Raw genomic sequence first — 18415 nt, 5'->3', positions numbered from 1 at the left:
TACTGATTTTTTAAAAATTAGCTTCTAAAATGATACTTGGGTGTAGCAATATAAAAAATATAATGGTATATATTATGTTATTCATACCTTTGCTTCTACTTCATCCAATTGCTAGAGGCAACTACAAAATATAAGAAGAAATAGCAAGATAAAAATAAATATAATGTAGGGTGCCTGGTTGGCTCAGTCAGTTAAACTTCAGACTCTAATTTGGCTCAGGTCGTGATCTCAGGGTTGTGAGATGGAGCCCCGCTTTGGGCTTCTGGAGTCTGTTTGGGATACTCTCTCCCCTCTCTCTGCCCCTACTAGCCCTGACCACTCATGTTCTTTCTCTTAAAAAAAGGAAAAAAAGAAATATAAATAAATAGGTATAATGCAAATGAACACATGTATAAGATTTATGAAAATTTCATACAGTATTCACGTAAAAATGAATAAATGGATCAAAGCATAGAAATCACAACTAGTAGATGTTACATAATTTGCTGCTGTACCCTCTAACTTTCTTAAGGGCAGGAGTTCTTTTTTATTTGTCTTTATATCTCCTATAACTGGTAAAATATCTGTTCTGTGATAATGACCCATCAAAATGGAACAAAAGAATGAAAGAGAGCCACTAGCTCACGTTCAGAATATAGCCTCCCAAGACCATGTTCCTCCAAAAGGAACCAGGAATCCTTGAAGAAATGGCTGACTCCAGGTCTTGGACAGGAAGTCTTTAAAAGATGAGTCTGTGCCATTTTGTCATACCAGATTCAAGGAGGTTACTAAAGACTACTAGGATCATAATAGAAAAGTTCAGGAATCAACTTGAAAAGAATCCCAATGTTCAAAGATGGGAAAATTTGAGCATCGATAAGAATAATAATGGCAATAGATTGAAACCCTGCTAATGTGTTTAAATTCATGCTTAATGGTTCTTAAAACAGAGGCTAAGCAAAACTGCAATTATCGTAGTTGGAACCCAAAGGAGGAGGGTGTTAGTGAATCAGTCCATTATTCTGAACATTGTTAAATAAAAGCTTAGCATCAAGTATTTATCCTGACTTTCCTATAATGAACTATTCCCTTGGGTTATCAGTAAGTAGAGATGCATGTTGAGATATATCCAGAAGAAATGATAGGATTTCTGGGATTTGCTTCCAAAGAGGATGGTGAAGGAGAATATATGAGTAGGGAAGAAAGAGTGGTCATGAGTTGATAATTATTGAAGCTAGATGACAGGCAGAGTCATCTCAGTGCTGTCTCCATATAAGGTCAAAGTCATCTTCGTGCAGAGCTCAGTATATCATTCTGTCTACTTTTATGTATGTTTGAAAATTTCCATAATAAAACATTTAAAAATTGGTTATGTTTCCTGTCTATATTTTAGTGTTATTTTATGTTCATGCACTCGCAGAACTTAAAACAAACAAATCTTCCAAATTATCAGAGATGTATGTAGATTCATTAATTCTCTGTTTTCTGCATTGTCAGTTAACATCAATTTCTTAATTTCTGTGTGTGTGTGTAGAAGACAGTTCTGATGACTTCAAGATTGATGCCAACAGTGGTGAAATAAGAACAACCACAATCCTTTCATATAACCATAGACCTTCCTACAGGATGACCGTAATTGCCAGTGACCAGGGAGTACCCCCTCTTCAAGGCCAGGCAGTCATTAATATCCAGGTAATATTTTGAAAAAATGCTCAACATCACTTGACATCAGGGAAATACAAATCAAAACCACAGTGAGATATCACCTCACACCTGTCAGAATGGCTGAAATTAACAAGTCAGGAAATGACAGATTTGGCGGGGACGTGGAGAAAGGGCCTCCTACACTGTTGGTGGGAATGGAGGAGAACAGTATGGAGGTTCCTCAAAGAGTTGAAAATAGAACTACCCTATGACCCAGCAATTGTACTACTAGCTATTTACCCCAAAGATACAAATGTAGTGATCCAAAAGGGCACATGTACCCCAAGGTTTATAGCAGCAATGTCCACAATAGCCAAACTGTGGAAAGAGCCTAGATGTCCATCAACAGATGAATGGATAAAGAAGATGTAACACACACACACACACGCACGCACGCACACACACACAGAGGAATATTACTCAGCCATCAAAAAGGATGAAATCTTACCATTTACATCAACATGGATGGAACTGGAAGGTATTATGCTGAGCAAAATAAGCGAATCAGAGAAAGACAATTGTCATATGGTTTCACTCCTATGTGGAATTTAAGGGGATCATAGGGGAAGGGAGGGAAAACTGAATAGGAAGAAATCAGAGGGGTAGACAAACCATGAGAGACTCTTAACTATAGGAAACAAACAGGGTTGTTGGAGGGGAGGTGGGTGGGAGGATGGCGTAACTGGGTGATGGGCATGAAGGAGGGCACGTGATGTAATGAGCCCTGGGTGTTCTATGCAACTGATGAATAACTGAATTCTACATCTGAAACTAGTGATGTACTATATGTTGGCTGATTGAATTAAAAAATATCCAGGTAATGCTCCATCGTCAACATAAAGTGTGAAAAGATGTTCAGAAGGTTTTTGTTAGATTTTTATGCAAATGTGTACAGTGAAGATACCTTAAATTCATGAATGCTATTTTTAGAGAGCATTGCAGATTTATGTGTGTCTTTTTTTTATCACTTGAGAAATGATTAGACCCAAGTAACTTTTAATTTTAACTTTGTACAGTTCCTGATAAGATATTTACCTTTATCACTACGTAGGCATTTATGTTGCTTTGCTTATGAAGAACAACAAATTGTCTTGTCTTTTACTTGTTCCTAATTGCAAGGACCTGGTAAATTTGTGGGAGAAACTTGTATGTAAACAAGGGTCAATAATATATCACATAGTTCTTTGTAATTATTTTTAAATTTAGAAAAGTCACTTGAGAACCATATTTTAAGGCTTTGCTTTAATCATAATGAGCAAACAACTTGTGGGAAGTCTTCATTGTGGGAAAAATTCACACTCACCAGTCAAAAATGAGATGATTGTGCATAGCTAGATTTCTTAGTTCATGCACATGACAATCACTAATATTAATACAGATATGTATAATAATCAAGAATAGATATCCCTAAGAATTCTGTTTCCAAATTATATTCTTTATTGATTGAGGATATGTGGGTTAGGAGAAAATTCTATATCGTAATATTTCCAAGTCTCTGGTTTCAGATAAACAAAGACACATGATACATAAATGTGAACAGATGTTGTCATTATGGATATATTGGTCTCTAGGATTTAGAGTAATTTGGAGAACTATCTAACCCACATTCTCATTGAAGAATCACAAAGCTACAATTCAGTTTAACTATAGCATGGTCTCACCAAATCTCATTTCACGCATTAGAACAAACAGGGAAGTGGAAAATTCTGTACTTTCTTATCTCCTAGATGTTATACAGTTTTCAACCTTCAGAGACATACTGGAATTATATAATAGAAAAAGACATTTTCTCACTAATTAACATATGTGTATCATACAAATGGAAGGAATTAGCTTCCAAAGTAATATCATCACATCTACTGATTCAACTGTTAAAAAGGACCTCAAATTAAAAGCTCTCTTTCATTCTTATTTCAGGTGATACCACTATCTAAAGGGAGAGCTATCATTTCTCAGAATATTAGACACTTAGTTTTACCTGAAAACTTGAAGCCTGCAAAAATAATGAGCTTGATAAAGTCACCCGATCACCTTCAACAACATCATAATGGAAAGTTACATTTTAGTATTGCTGCAGATGACAAGGATGGTCACTTCGAAATCAACAGCTCAACAGGGGACTTGTTCCTTTCTAAGGAACTTGATTACGAAATAACATCTCATTACCTTTTCAGGGTGGTTACTAAAGACCATAGCAAAACCCCTCCCCTGAATAGCACAGTCTTCCTGAGTATTGATGTGGAGGATCAGAATGACCATTCCCCATCTTTCCAAGAAGAGCTCATTGTGATAAGTGTGGAAGAGAATGTCCCTATAGGGACTCTGGTGCATGTCTTCAATGCCAAAGACGGGGATGGCAGTTTTTTGAACAGTAGAATTCAATACTTCATTGAATCCCACCACCCGGAAATGAGTCCATTTCTCATCCACCCCTCATTTGGCACATTAGTCACTGCGTCCCCCCTTGACAGAGAGAGGGTTCCAACTGTCATCCTGACAATAACTGCATCAGATCAGGCTGTGAATGTGACAGACCGGCGATTGCAATCACTGATGGCAAAGGTCGTGATTTTGGATGTAAATGACCACAGCCCCACTTTTATGTCTTTCCCCGTTGCCCACATCAAAGAGGATGCCACGGTGGGCTCCTTGGTGCACCACATAAGTGCTCAAGATCCAGATGAAGGAAGAAATGGAAGAGTGACATACAGCATCCTCTCAGGAAATGAAAACACGGCCTTTATGCTAGACGAGTCATCAGGTACTGTCTGTCATTATCACTTAAAGTCTCTGATCACGTGCTCACATTTGTCTTCTTCATTTTCCTCTGTTAAAATGACAGTTCTCAAGATGTATAAGCTTTAAAGAAATGTGACTTGATTTACTGCTTAACTTATGTAAATGAAAGGCCCAGAGATTGTACTCAAACAACCACCTGTAATTGGCCTGTTTGTTAATATTGACGATGCTTTGTTGCTATCTCCCATTTCACAAGATGAATATATAGTAGCAAACTTCTTTACTGCTTTGCACTGTGGATAGTCACAGGGTTGGAGATGGTACCAAAGTGCATCAAGGCAGAGCATGACTAATCATCAGCATTAGTCAAAGACTTTAGAAGGGAAACTTATCTTTAAGATCGTACAAATATTCATTTGTAAATAGTTGGAAATACTGTATTTTTAAAAGGTTGGATTGATTTGGGCATTAAGACCTTTACTTCTCACATCAGCTGTAACATTTTATTTTTTGCAGAAGCATTTTTTTGGGGGGGTGATGGTAGTGGTTTTATTGTGATACAGTTGACATATAACATTATATTAGTTTCAGGTGTACAACATGACGATTGAAATTTGTATTTATTATGAAATTATCACCACAATAAGCCTAGTAAACTTCTGTCCCCTCACATAGTTACAGATTTTTTCCTCTTGTGGTAAGAACTTTTAAGAACTCCTCTCTTGGCAACTTTCAAATACCCAATACAATGTTATTAACTACAGTTCCCATGCTCTCCATTATATCCCCAGGACTTATAACTGGATGTTTGTACTTGTTGACCACCTTCACATTTCTCCCACCCCATACATCTTTCTTTAAATTTTTTTATTGTTATGTTAATCACCATACATTACATCATTAGTTTTTGATGTAGTGTTCCATGATTCATTGTTTGTACATAACACCCAGTGCTCCACGCAGAATGTGCCCTCTTTAATACCCATCACCAGGCTGACCCATCCCCCCATCCCCCTCCCCTCTAGAACCCTCAGTTTGTTTCTCGGAGTCCATCGTCTCTCATGGTTCATCTCCCCCTCCGATTTACTCCCCTTCATTCTTCCCCTCCTGCTATCTTCTTCTTTTTTTTTTCTTAACATATATTGCATTATTTGTTTCAGAGGTACAGATCTGTGATTCAACAGTCTTCCACAATTCATAGCGCTCACCATAGCACATACCCTCCCCCATGTCTATCACCCAGCCACCCCCTCCCTCCCACCCCCCCACCACTCCAGCAACCCTCAGTTTGCTTCCTGAGATTAAGAATTCCTCATATCAGTGAGGTCATATGATACGTGTCTTTCTCTGATTGACTTATTTCACTCAGCATAACACCTTCCAGTTCCATCCACGTTGTTGCAAATGGCAAGATCTCATTCGTTTTGATGGCTGCATAATATTCCATTGTGTATATATACCACATCTCATTATCCATTCATCTGTCGATGGACATCTTGGCTCTTTCCACAGTTTGGCTATTGTGGACATTGCTTGCAGAAGCATTTATTCACTGTCCACTCTGTAGAAATGTCACTCACTGTCACTTTACTTGTCTTGCTGTCACCATGTTACAAATTAACATCTACTAAAACTTTTGATTCAGTTTGATGGAAGGTTACATGCATAAAGTGTCATTCTTGTGAAACTGGAAATGAACATCCCCTCAACCTGATTTTCGGGAGATATTGAAGAGATGGACTACCATCTCATTCTCTAAAAAATAAAGTCATTTTGCATGAGTCTTAGAAAAAACATCTCAGATGTATACCATTTGGCCCAACTGTTCGTTAAGAACATTATTTGGAATGGGACTGAATGTGTAGGATTTGGAAGTCATGATTATAGGCCGGCTATATACTGTTGGAAAATTTCATCAAAATATTTATTAAATCCTGTACATATGGTTCCATTCTGAGGCATGCATGACCATCACCTAAAAGCCCAGCTGACAGAGAGATAGTCCAGACCCAGCTGCTGATTTCTGTGAGAGCTGGGGTCTCCAAGGACCTGTTTCAACGATACTTAAAATGTTTTCCAACATGGCTAAGGAAGGTCTATTTCAGATCGTTAAAGAGGATGGATAAAATTAGAATCGTGCCTCAGTAATATAGGTGTCATGACTCTGGAACAATGGTACTGGCTGTTGCAGTTGAGATATTTTTCAAAGACATAAATGATCATTGCTGAATGCATTCAGAGGAGACAGGCTATTTTTCTTCACAAAGCTCACATTTCTTATGAAGAAGACACAGTGAGTTTTGCAATGGCTTTGGCTCTGAAATACAGAGGGATAATAAGTAATGATTGAAAAACTACCTTATAAAATCTGAATCAGTACGCTTCTTTAATTATTTGAAGGTAAATTCTCGTAGGATGAGCATATGTTAGAGAAGCAAACAGCAATCCTCAAAGAAAGAATGTGATGATTGGAATCATGTGACAGCTATATATGTGTGCAAGACTGTATAACACTTTGTTTAGATGAGTTATATGCTTAAGTGGCAGTAGGATGGAGACATGTTCTATTTGTGAAGTTTATTTCCTGAGTTATTGAGTCTTCCTATTTTTTGTTAGGAAAGAAAGCTAGTTAACTGAGATAGTATAAAGAGACTAGAACTCTTTATCTTAAGGAATGTAGCTATCCTTACCTTTTGGTAAATGACATGAAGTGTCATTTGACATGGAAGCATTTACTGTTACAACCTAGATTTTTTGTTTGTTTGTTTTTATTTTGTTTTTTAAGTAGGCTCCATGCCCAGCGTGGGGCTTGAGCTCAAGACCCTGAGATCAAGAGTTGCATATGCTCTACTGACTGAGCCAGCCCTGCGCTCCTAACCTAGATTTTTTTTTTTAATGGAAGTAGAAAAGTAATTTTGATGTAATCATCTCTGTAGATAAAGGTATATGATAGATTATTTCTGAATTCAAATTCATCCTTATAGTTTATACCAGGATGACTCTTTTGACTAAAAAGTTATCTTTTTATTCTTGATAATATATAAACTTCATGTTGGTTTAATAAGATTTATTCTTCAGCAAAGAAAGCTTCTGGATCTTTAGCAAGTTAGGTAAGTTAGACAAAGGTGGAGTAAGCACAACTTCTCTAGAAAATGTTTATTCTTTATTGCTCTTCTCCTCTTTCAAATCAGGCTTACTAACAACCACCTGTCCTTTGGACTATGAAATAAAAGCTCAGCACATTCTGACCCTTCTGGCACTGGATGACGGCATACCAGCACTTTCTTCATCCCAGACTTTGACGATTACTGTTCTTGACGTAAATGATGAGGCACCCGTGTTTCAGCAGAACCTGTATGAAGCTTCAGTTAAAGAAAACCAAAATCCAGGGCAGTTTGTCACAAGGGTTGAAGCTATGGACAAAGATTCAGGTAATTTAAAAATATGGAAACTTGGTAATTAATGCTAAAAACAAAAATTCGCATACTTGAAACTAGTTATGGCCCAGAAAATGAAGACAATTGCTAGTTATTTCAAACTTCTAACACCGCTGTAATTAGCATACACACAAAAACACATACACAGGTAAAGGTAATGTGTGCTTTTTTTAAAAAACAAAAAAAGATCTATTTGTTTATTTCAGAGACAGAGAGAGAGTGTGTGCAATCGGGGAAAGGGGCAGAGGTAGAGGGAGAGAATCTCAAGCAGACTCCCCACTGAGCTAGGAGCCCAATGCCTCAACCAAACGACTGAGCCACCTAGGCACCCCTCGATAATGTGTGATTTTATATGGCATTTGTTTCTATTGATTTATATTATTATTTTTGGTAGAATGATATATACCTAATTAACATAATTTTTATTTGATCTTGATAATAAACCGCAGTATAGACAAAGTATCACATTTTTTTCAGAGTGTAATGGTTAGATACACCACATATGAAATGGTAAATGGATCTGTATTTCCTCTCTATACAGTATAATGAAAGAGAGAGGATGCTGGGTGTCAATCCTAGAACTATCCTTTACTTCAGCTGTGTAACTTTGAACAAGTAGCTAATTCTCTCTCTTCCTCTGCTTATCTGGAAAATGGGGATAATGATAGGGCCTAAGTTCTAGTTATGTTATGAGAATGAATGAGTTATTATGTGTAAAGAGCTAAGACTGGCATAATCAGTGGTCAATAAAGGTCAATTTCTGTCATTACTATTATTATTCTTATTAATGTCAGCCACTGTGTCCAGACAAATAACTCTGAAGTGAATAGTTATTATAGCTGGGAATTTGTTAATGTCTTAGAGTTCCTTTTCAATATCACTGTGGCTTTTTTGGTATTTAAGGTCCAGTAACTTTAATAATATTGTTTATATTTTAAACAAAATAACTCCGAAAATTATGGTGAAGTATTTGCCCTTGAGAGCATATGCCCATTTTCCCATCCAAGTTAATACAAATAGTTTAATAAGCCAGTTTTTTTTTTACCTCATATATATATATATTCTTTTTATTGTATGAGTTTCAGGTGTACATTATAATCTGACATCAGTATACCCTACAAAGTGTTCACCCCCAAAATCTAGTTACCATCTATCACTCTACAATTGATCTTGTTTTCCTCTTTCACACATACCCCCGTTCCCTATTCTCTGTATCTGTGAGTTTATCTTTGTTTCATTTTTGTTGGTTTGTTTTGTTTTGTTTTCAGATTCCACATATGACTAAGTCAAATGGTATCTGTCTTTCTCCTTCTGACTTATTTCACTTAGCCTAGTATCCTCAAGGTCCATCCATGTTGTTGCAAATGGCAAGATATCATTCTTTTTTATGGCTGAGTAATATTCCATTTCACATTCTACATCTTTGTCCATTCATCCATTGATAGACATATAGGTTGTGTATATATCTTAGTTATTGTAAATAATGCTGCAGTGAACATAGGGATATATATGTCTTTTTAAATTAATATTTTCATTATCTTTGGATAAATACCCAGTAGTGGAATAGCTAGGTCATCTGGTAGTCCTGTTTTTAATTTTTTGAGGAAGCTCCATACTGTTTTCCACAGTGGCTGCACCAGTTTGCATTCCCACCAACAGTGCACGAGGGTTTTCTTCTCTCCACATCCTCTCCGACACTTGTTATTTTTTGTCTTTTTGATAACAGCCATTCTAATGAATGTGAGGTGACATATCACTGTGGTTCGGGTTTGCATTTCCCTAATAATTAGTGATGTTGAACATCTTTTCATGTGCCTGTTGGCATCTGTATGTTTTCTTTGGAAAAATGTTTATTCAGATCCTCTGCCCTTTTTAAAATCAGGTTGTTTGTTTTTTGTTGTTGAGTTGTATGAAGTTTTCTTTAAAGATTTATTTATTTATTTTGGAGAGAGAGAGAGAGAGAGCAAGCACAAGCAGGGGGAGGGGAAGAGGGAGAGAGAGAGAGAGAGAATCACGAGCAGACTCCCCACTGAGCGGGGAGCCTGGCACAGTGCTTGATATCATGACCCTGAGATCTTGACCTGAGCCAAAACCAAGAGTCAGACACTTAACAGACTGTGCCACCAATTCATCCCTGTATGAATTCTTTATATATCTTTGATATTAACCTCTATCAAATGCATAATTTACAAATATCTTCTCCTATTCAGGAGGGGTTTTTTTAATGATGGTTTCCTTTGATATGCAGAAGCTTTTTAGTTTGATATATTCCCATTTGTTTGTTTTTGCTTTTGCTTCCCTTGACTTTGGAGTCTGATTCACAAAAACATCACTAGACCAATGTCACAAAGCTTACTGCCTGTGTTTTCTCCTAGGAATGTTATGGTTTCAGGTTTTACATTCAAGTGTTTAATTCATTTTGAGTTAATTTCTGTGTATGGTGTAAGATAGTGGTTCAGTTTCATTCTTTTGCATGCAACTGACCAGTTTTCTCAACACCATTTATTGAAGAAACTGTTCTTTCTCCACTGTATGTTCTTAGCTTCTTTTTCATAAATTAATTGCCCATATATGTGTGGGTTTATTTCTGGGCTCTCAATTCTGTTCCATTGATCTGTGTGTGTTTTTATCCTGGTACCGTACTGTTTTGATAACCATAGCTTTGTAGTGTAGTTTGAAACCAGGGGCCACAATACCTCCAGCTTTGTTCTTTCTCAAGATTGTTTTAGCTATTTGGGATCTTTTGTGGTTCCATACGAAGTTTAGAGTTATTTGTTCTAGTTCTATGAAATATGCCATTGGAGTTTTGATAGGGATAGCACTGAATCTGTGGATTGCTTTGGATAGTATAGACATATTAACAATATTAATTCTTCCAATCTGTGAATAAGCCAATCTTTCAAAATTCACATAGGTATATAGAAGTAGCATTACATAATCAGTATAATTTTTCTTTACAAGAATTGTAATAGATGTGCCCATGGAAATAATCGTATTAACAGTAGCATTTTCTTCCTAAATCGTTCATCTAAGGGGTAATAGATAGATTTCCTTGAGCTTTTATACTACACTATATGCCATTTTAGTTGCTTTGCCCTTTTGGAAAACATCATCTTCTAATGAAATGCATTTTACATAAATTTGTATATGATGCTACAAAAATTTTTTCAAAGACTAGCCTAATTTTCTCTCTTTTGACCAGAATGGGGCAGTATGATCACAAAATTTTTCTCACCATGTTCAAAGACACATGACTGGAGTGTGGTAACAATTGCTCCTCCCAACTTGTACTTACAGAATTTATTTAGCACATTTCTGGCAGGATAGTTTTAAGGGTGATAGAAACAATGGAGAATATACATCAGCTTTGTGTTTCACAATAGTTCAATAAAGTTCTCTTAGAGCACTCTCTGGTTTAAGTTGAGCAACATAGGGCTCTGGGCAACACAGAAACTACTTCTCAAAGTTCACAGACATGCTGAACCTGCCACTGGTGTGGATCAGTGCAACAGTTACTTATTAGCAATTATTAAAATTTGTAAAATGCTTCCTCCCCTTGACCTTACTTTATCTTATTAATTTTATTTTTGGTAATAGGCACTCCTAAGGAATCTCTCGTTTTAATGTCTGAAGAGAGAGAAAAGTATTTCTCTCAAATATTTGCACATATCAACTAAAGATGATTACCGTAAATATGCATTCCGATTTTTACTGTCAAGGTGCCCCTAGTGTCAGTGTTATTTTCTTTTAGAATGACCAGTCTGCAACCTGTTAGTTAAATTGAATTGAAGAGTTCAGTATTCTAGAGATTATGTTTGCCTGATGGAGAGTTTAGATGCAAAATTATTGTTTTGCTGGCTTTGCATTTATGGATGTTTGAAATACACATCAGCATCTTCAAAAGTCTCATGCACTTATGCACATTGTGGAGACAATTTGGGTTTACTGTTAATCTCAGTGTTTTTAATGAGGCCAGATCAATTAAGCAAGTGCTTTTGAATACATTTTCCCTCAATCTTTTGTTGTTGTTGTTTTGTTTTTTATATTTGCTTCTTGGGTTAAAACAATGAAAAGAATTATGCATAAGAATTAAATGTCGCGTCAAGATTTTTAACATAACTGGCATCACACTGGAATTTGTGAATGGTTTACTTTATAGTTATGTATTTTTAAAAAATACTATAGCATTACTTAATATCAGAAAGCTGAACATATATTTTCTAGCATTCTAAGTGCAGTTTTTAAAATTGTAAGCCTACAGTGTCGTTTGGCATTCAAAACCCATGGGACTTCGAACACGGCATGTTTATGATGTATGACTCACACTAGTTCCAACAGGAGGTTTTTCATGGATTAAAAGGGAAAAACAACTACAGGTTTTAACTAAGATATTAAAACTGCTACAGCTTTTGGTACCACCAACAAGAGTTCTATTGTCAGTGAGAAAAGATTTATCCCCAGGGTGCACCTCCACCAGTCCCCAGAGAAAGGGCGCCTCACCAGGGAAGGTGACTCACTCCCTGCTGATGTATTTGCTCAATAATGGTGAATACAAAATAATTTAACAGCACATTGCCCTGCAAAAAATGTCAAATTCTACAATGAGATCTTATTGTCTATTCCATAAAAAAATGTACAGTTGACCAATCTGAGGTTCTGGGGTGCCAACTGCCCCTCCCACAGTCAAAAATCCACGTTTAACTTTTGACTCTCCAAAAACTGAACCATTGATAGCCTACAGTTGGCCAAAAGACTTAGGGATAACATAAACAGTCAATGAACACATATTTTGTATGTTATATGTATTACATGTTGTCTTCTCGCTCGCTCTCTTTTTTTTTTTTTAGATAGAGAGAGTGAGTGGGGGAGGGGGAGAGGAAGAGAATCTCAAGCAGACTCTCCACTGAGCTCTGGGTGCAGCAGGTGGGGGGCAGGAGGTCTTGATCTCACCACCCCTGAGATCATGACCTGAGCCAAAATAAAGAGTCAGACCCTTAACCGACTGTGCCACCCAAGTGCCCCTCTATACTGTATTCTTACAATAAAGTAAGCTAGAGAAAAGAAAATGGTTTTAAGAAAATCAGAAGCAAGAGAAAATATATTTACAGCGCTGTACCATATCTACTGAAAAGAATCCACGTGTTAAGTGGACTCGTGCAGTTCAAATCACGTTGTTCAAGGGTCAGTTGTGTTCTCTATCTGGGTTTATTTTGAATTCACTCCAGATCTGATTTCCTGGAAAACGTCCTGTGCTGGGTCACAACTGTGCACAACAGCCTACACTTGAAGCAAGGGAGAAACTCTGCCGTGACACTATTTCATCTGTTTCATTGACTCTAAAACACCAGCAACTGTAAAATGCATCTAGCTTCAGAAATGTTAAAATGTGGGGAGAAATGTGTCTTAGAATTAATGAAACAGTCAGCATGAAAATATAAAGAGGAACCACTTACAATTTCACTCACCCAGAGCCAGTCACTATTAACCTTGATTTAGTCTTACTTCATTTAATACAGGGTATTGTAATTATTTCATTGTTCGCCTGTCGACCTGCCCTTTAGATGGTGAACTTCTTAGGGACTCAGGACATGTTTTATTCACTGGTATCCCAGGTCCCTAAGTCAGTGCAAGCTAAGATGTAGGAGCTCAGTAAATATTTTTGATTCTGTGATCTGAGAAACTGGAGCTGCTTCAAGTTGCCTTCACTCTTCAGAATTCATTCATTTATTTATTCCTTCATTCAATCAGTCAGGCATGATCCTGTTTTTGCCTTAGAACTTTCTGAGTTGTGTGAGCATTGTACAGTTGAGGAATTCATGAAAAATGATCTTCCTAAAAAATAAATCTGGAAAATAACACTCCCATGGTCAGAATTCTTTATTACTTCCTCATGGTTTTGAGGATGAAGTTTTATGTTCTTTTGCTTAACAGCCAGCCACTTTATGAAGTGGCTCTAGCTTTCCTCTCTATGCTCAACGGCTATCACTCTCCCACCCTAGACTCCAGCTCTGCAAATGTTTCTCTGTAAATGGCAAGATAGTGAATATTTTTGGCTTTGCAGCCCGTATAATTTTCGTTACTCAATTCTGACTTTGTACCAAGACAGTAGCAATAGATAATACATAAAGAAATGAGTGTGGGTGTGTTTCAGTAAAATTTTACACAAGTGGGGGCATGCTGGATTTGGTCAGTGGGCTGTAATTTGCCAACAGCTGGTCTACTACATATATCTAATGAAGACATCTAAGTAACTTGCTGCTTTCTGCACATTAGATCCAATTTTGATGTCATCAAAATAGTGGATCAATACGATGCTCTATTGGATGCCAAGATGAGCAAAATCTCTGCCAAATCGGTGATGGCCAATAGTAGAAGAGTTTACCTAAAGATGTACTCTGTTGTTTCTGCTGGGTGAAAGCAAATAACTTGAAGTTGGTATAGAGTGTTTGATCTCAAAAGGTGATTTCCAGGACCAGTGACCCCATCATTCATAGCCTCCAGGGGCCAGCTAGCAGAGGACTTTTAAAAAATGCTGGGGTACCTCTAACCAATGTCTTCCCCAGGATCTTTATAAAGAGATTCCTCTGAACTCTTGGGAACTGTCGTGGGAGTTGGGTGGTGGGCATGTCGTATGTGAGGTAAACTTGTCCTAACATTTCTTGTTCTTCAGACTTTTGGATTCTTCCTGTACAGTATACAAGAGATCTGGCATCTCAACCTCAGTGAGGATAGGCCTCTATTAAATGAGCCCATCAAAGAAACTGTTGAGAGAAATAGCTATGAGCTAACACATTCAATTCAGAATCTCTGCTAGGCACATGACACCAATAATTCCAGCCTAAACCAAAGTTCTGTTTCATTTCCCTGGGTCTCACATTCTTAGAAATGGCTTCCACACAGATTCCCTAGGTTTATTCCAATATAACTTAGAAAAATCCTGCCATTCTTTAGAAGGAGAGTCAGATTTGCACAAAGCTGCCTGCAAAATGTTGGGATAACTCTAGTTATGGGTCTTTATGTGAATAAACATCTCCTTGCTAGAAGTTATCTGTTGTATCTGCCACTAGGCTTGGGTCTGATCTTCAGGAAGATTAATTTTCAGGCTCATATAGAAGCTTTCTGGTTATTAACTATGACCTGCAAGCTTCAGCTTCAGCTTGTAGTTTTCTTTCTGCAAGTTCCTAGTATATCCAGAAGCAGCCATCACTCATCACAATCCCTTTTACTCCCCTACGGCCAGAGTCTTTTGGTCCTCTGTGGAACTTGAGTCCTTTGATGGTGACTCCCTCACAATCAAACACAGGTGATAACTTAATCAATTATGATATCACTGCCAGTCATCGATTACTGGTATTCCATTTCCCGTGGTCAGAGAACTCAGCACAGCATGCAAGACCAAGACATAACCAAACCCAGAATCTCTGATACCTGAGACCCACTCCTGCTGCTAAATACTCCATCAGTCAGGTGTGGTCAGGAAAACCAGAGATTATAATACAGGTGTTGGAAGGCTGAGTAAGCAAAAAGGGAATCCAGAAGTAACCCAGGAAAAATCACCGTAGGAACAGCTACCACCCCAAACACTGGGAAATGGAAGAGATCAAGGTTATCTGAAACTAAAAATAAAGGGCCAGGCCTTGCGGAGCTTGATTCAGGGAGTTCTAGAAGCCGGAGAGCCATGAGCATGCTGCCGCAGGTGCAGTGACAGTGCTGACAGGGACAGTAAGCAAACAGAAGGGCTCCCATCTCCTCTCCTCTGACTTTCACTCTCCCCTGTGTCCTTTGCAGCAGACCCAAGGAGAGAGGAGTTGGCGAGAGAGAAATGTGGCTTGCTGATCCTTGGCCCCAGCATCACAGGACAGAGCAGAGCAGAATAGATTTAGATCCGAGACCAATAGTGGCATAACTAGGATGCCATGGAAAGAACTGAGGGAGGAGCAGCCAGAGGACACAGCAACCACTCAGACCCCGACAGAAAGAAATGTAGCCCATTCAAAGAACAAAGGTGAGGCCAGCAGACGGACCGGGAGCATAGCGAGTGAGCGAGGATGTGAGAAGAGGTTGGGGAATCACCAGAGCCCATATCGTACGGGACTTTGTAGACTAAGTGCTACGGTGTTTGGATTTTACTTTTTTTAAAAAAGATTTTATTTGTTTACTTGACAGAGAGAGGGAGAGAAAGCACAACAGGCAGGGGGAGAAGCAGACTCCCCACTGAGCAGGGAGCCCAATGCGGGACTCGATCCCAGGACCCTGGGATCATGACCTGAGCCGAAGGCCAGATGCTTAACTGACTGAGCCACTCAGGTGCCCCTGCATTTTACTTTTAATGCATTCAAACCTTCTTTCTTCTTTCGTACTTGTTAAGTCCTATTCATCTTTAGAGGCTCAGCTTATACAGAAGGCAACCATAGTTTCCCAATGATGTCTTATATGGAATCGTAATGGTCCGCTTACTTCTCCGTGTGCAGCACTATACTGCAAGCACCGTGAGGGTAGAGAATTTGTCTTCCTGCTAACAGTTACATTCTTAGCACCTAGCATAGTACCTTGGCACCTGCTCTCACTCTCTCTATATGTTTATTTAACAAGGTAATCAATGAACAGACCATTTACCTGGGGTGAGTCTTCCCTGGTCCACTTCCTCAGTGATTTCACATATTCTATCACACTGTCTATAATTCATTGATTTAATTGTCTCCACACTAAAGGGGAACTTTGAGGACCAAGATAATTACTTATTACTTGAGCGTATCTTTCCAGTGCCTGGCACTCAATATATGTGCATTGCAGGAATGAACACATGAATGAATGAACACATGAATGAATGAAGCAACCAAATAATTGGAGCTCAATGCAGACACATGGGTGTTATCTGCAAATGGATAGAAACTGAAAACAGTGAATTGAGGAGGAGGTAGAATGAATTCCTCCCCCGCTTTTCTCCTCTCTTTTCTCTCTCCCTCCCACCTCTCTCCCTTTGTTCCTTCCTTTCCATCTTTTTAAACATCAGTGAGCAATATCTGAAGCCACAGAGAAGACAAATCAGATAAAAACAAAGATGACCAGTATGTTCTGTAAACAGAAGGTGACTGTAGAAAGAGTAGCTAGGTATGACAATTTCAAGCTGGCTGCAAAGAAGGGATAGACTTTTTAAAAGAAACTTGGTTATAAAGAGAAGGAAAAAATTTGATTCCTATAGCTAGAGAAGAATATAATTTAAGGGAAAAATTAATTTTAAAAAGGCTATAAATAATAAGAAAAGTCCAAGAGGAAGCACTTGAAGAGTTACTTTGGCCACCAAAACAGAAACCAGGAGTTAGAGCTGAATGTAGACACAAGTTGAGAGAACGCTTTCCATGCCTTCATTTTCTCCAGAAAATAGGAAGGAAAGCGATCTATAAGAATGAGCCAGGAAGGGCTCGGCACAGGAATTCCTCAAGCCGTCGGATTCCTTCTGGGCTGGGGAACCCTGTGTACTGGGCCTGGCCATGGTACCTGGCCACCACATCATTTCTATTGAGGTGCAGAGGGAGAGCCTGGCAGGGCCTCCCTATCTCCGACCTCGATCGCACGTGCTTTACAGACCATTAAACCTGGAATGAAGGAAAAAAAAAAAAAAGAATGAGCCAGGACGTGCTGGGTGGGAGACATGAGTGGGAGAGAGATGACACAGGAAAGCTGAAAAGACTGCTGGATGACAATGACATTTCCGTGGCGCCAGTCTATGCTGTTGTGACATTTTCTGCCGCCCCAGTTATCTGCTGGATATCCCGGGAGGGCAGAGAGATGGTTGGAATGATGCTGGATTGAGGCTTTGCTGGGCATCTTTGGCACAAAGCCACAGGACTGAGGAAAGTTGCACAGTTGCAAAAGTGATCATTCATGAGGATGGACTGGAAAGGGACAGAACTGAATTGAGAAGGGTGCCTAAAAGAAGGAAAAATTAAGAGGTCATATGCTGTAGGTCTTGAGGTCTAAGAGCAATATCTGTATGTGTCCATACACACACTCCCCCTTCACTGGGTGTGTCATATCACTGAATATCTTCAGATTCCAATTTCCACTGTGCTTAGGAAGGTGATGAAATTAGACTAAATAATCTCTATTTTATTTTTATTTTCTTGGTTCTCATGTCTGATGATGCTATGTTTGTCCTGGATGATTATAGGTTGTGAGGAGGAAGAAGCAAGGCACTAATTAAATTCTAAAAGAGCCATTGTAAAATATTTTAAAGTTATTTCACATAATTTAAATTATGAAGGGTGTAAAGTTTGGAGTGTGAAAATGTATGTAAAAAATGTATGCCTGCAAACTATGGTGTAATTAAGAATCTTATTTGTTCTTAAGATACTAGGGAGATTGAAGGTGAGTGGCTTGTTATCTCAGGGATAAAAGCTATATAGCATAATGGAAATAATAAAATATGAAAGTTTCTAAAAAGTCAGGAACATATTGAGGAGAAGGGTAAAGCACATTACAGAATAATGGGAACAATGGGAGGAAGGGAAAACAAAGATTTGAGTTATTTTTAAATATTTTCTAGGTTTGACAGG

The 18415-nt window shown here is 38.3% G+C and overlaps 1 protein-coding gene across 1 annotated transcript in view; it reads left to right on the top strand.

The window, feature by feature from the left end:
- The window catches only part of DCHS2 (dachsous cadherin-related 2), a 247311-nt gene that overhangs the window by 167205 nt on the left and 61691 nt on the right, over positions 1–18415 (top strand). The window contains 3 exon segments of the mRNA XM_027597418.2: positions 1514–1671; positions 3601–4444; positions 7614–7853. Coding sequence (XP_027453219.2) covers positions 1514–1671; positions 3601–4444; positions 7614–7853 — 1242 coding nt within the window.

This window comes from Zalophus californianus, chromosome 2 (genome assembly GCF_009762305.2).
Source record: "Zalophus californianus isolate mZalCal1 chromosome 2, mZalCal1.pri.v2, whole genome shotgun sequence".
NCBI lineage: Eukaryota > Metazoa > Chordata > Mammalia > Carnivora > Otariidae > Zalophus > Zalophus californianus.
Note: the sequence above shows the minus strand (reverse complement) of the source record. Positions and strands in the feature narration are given on the sequence as shown.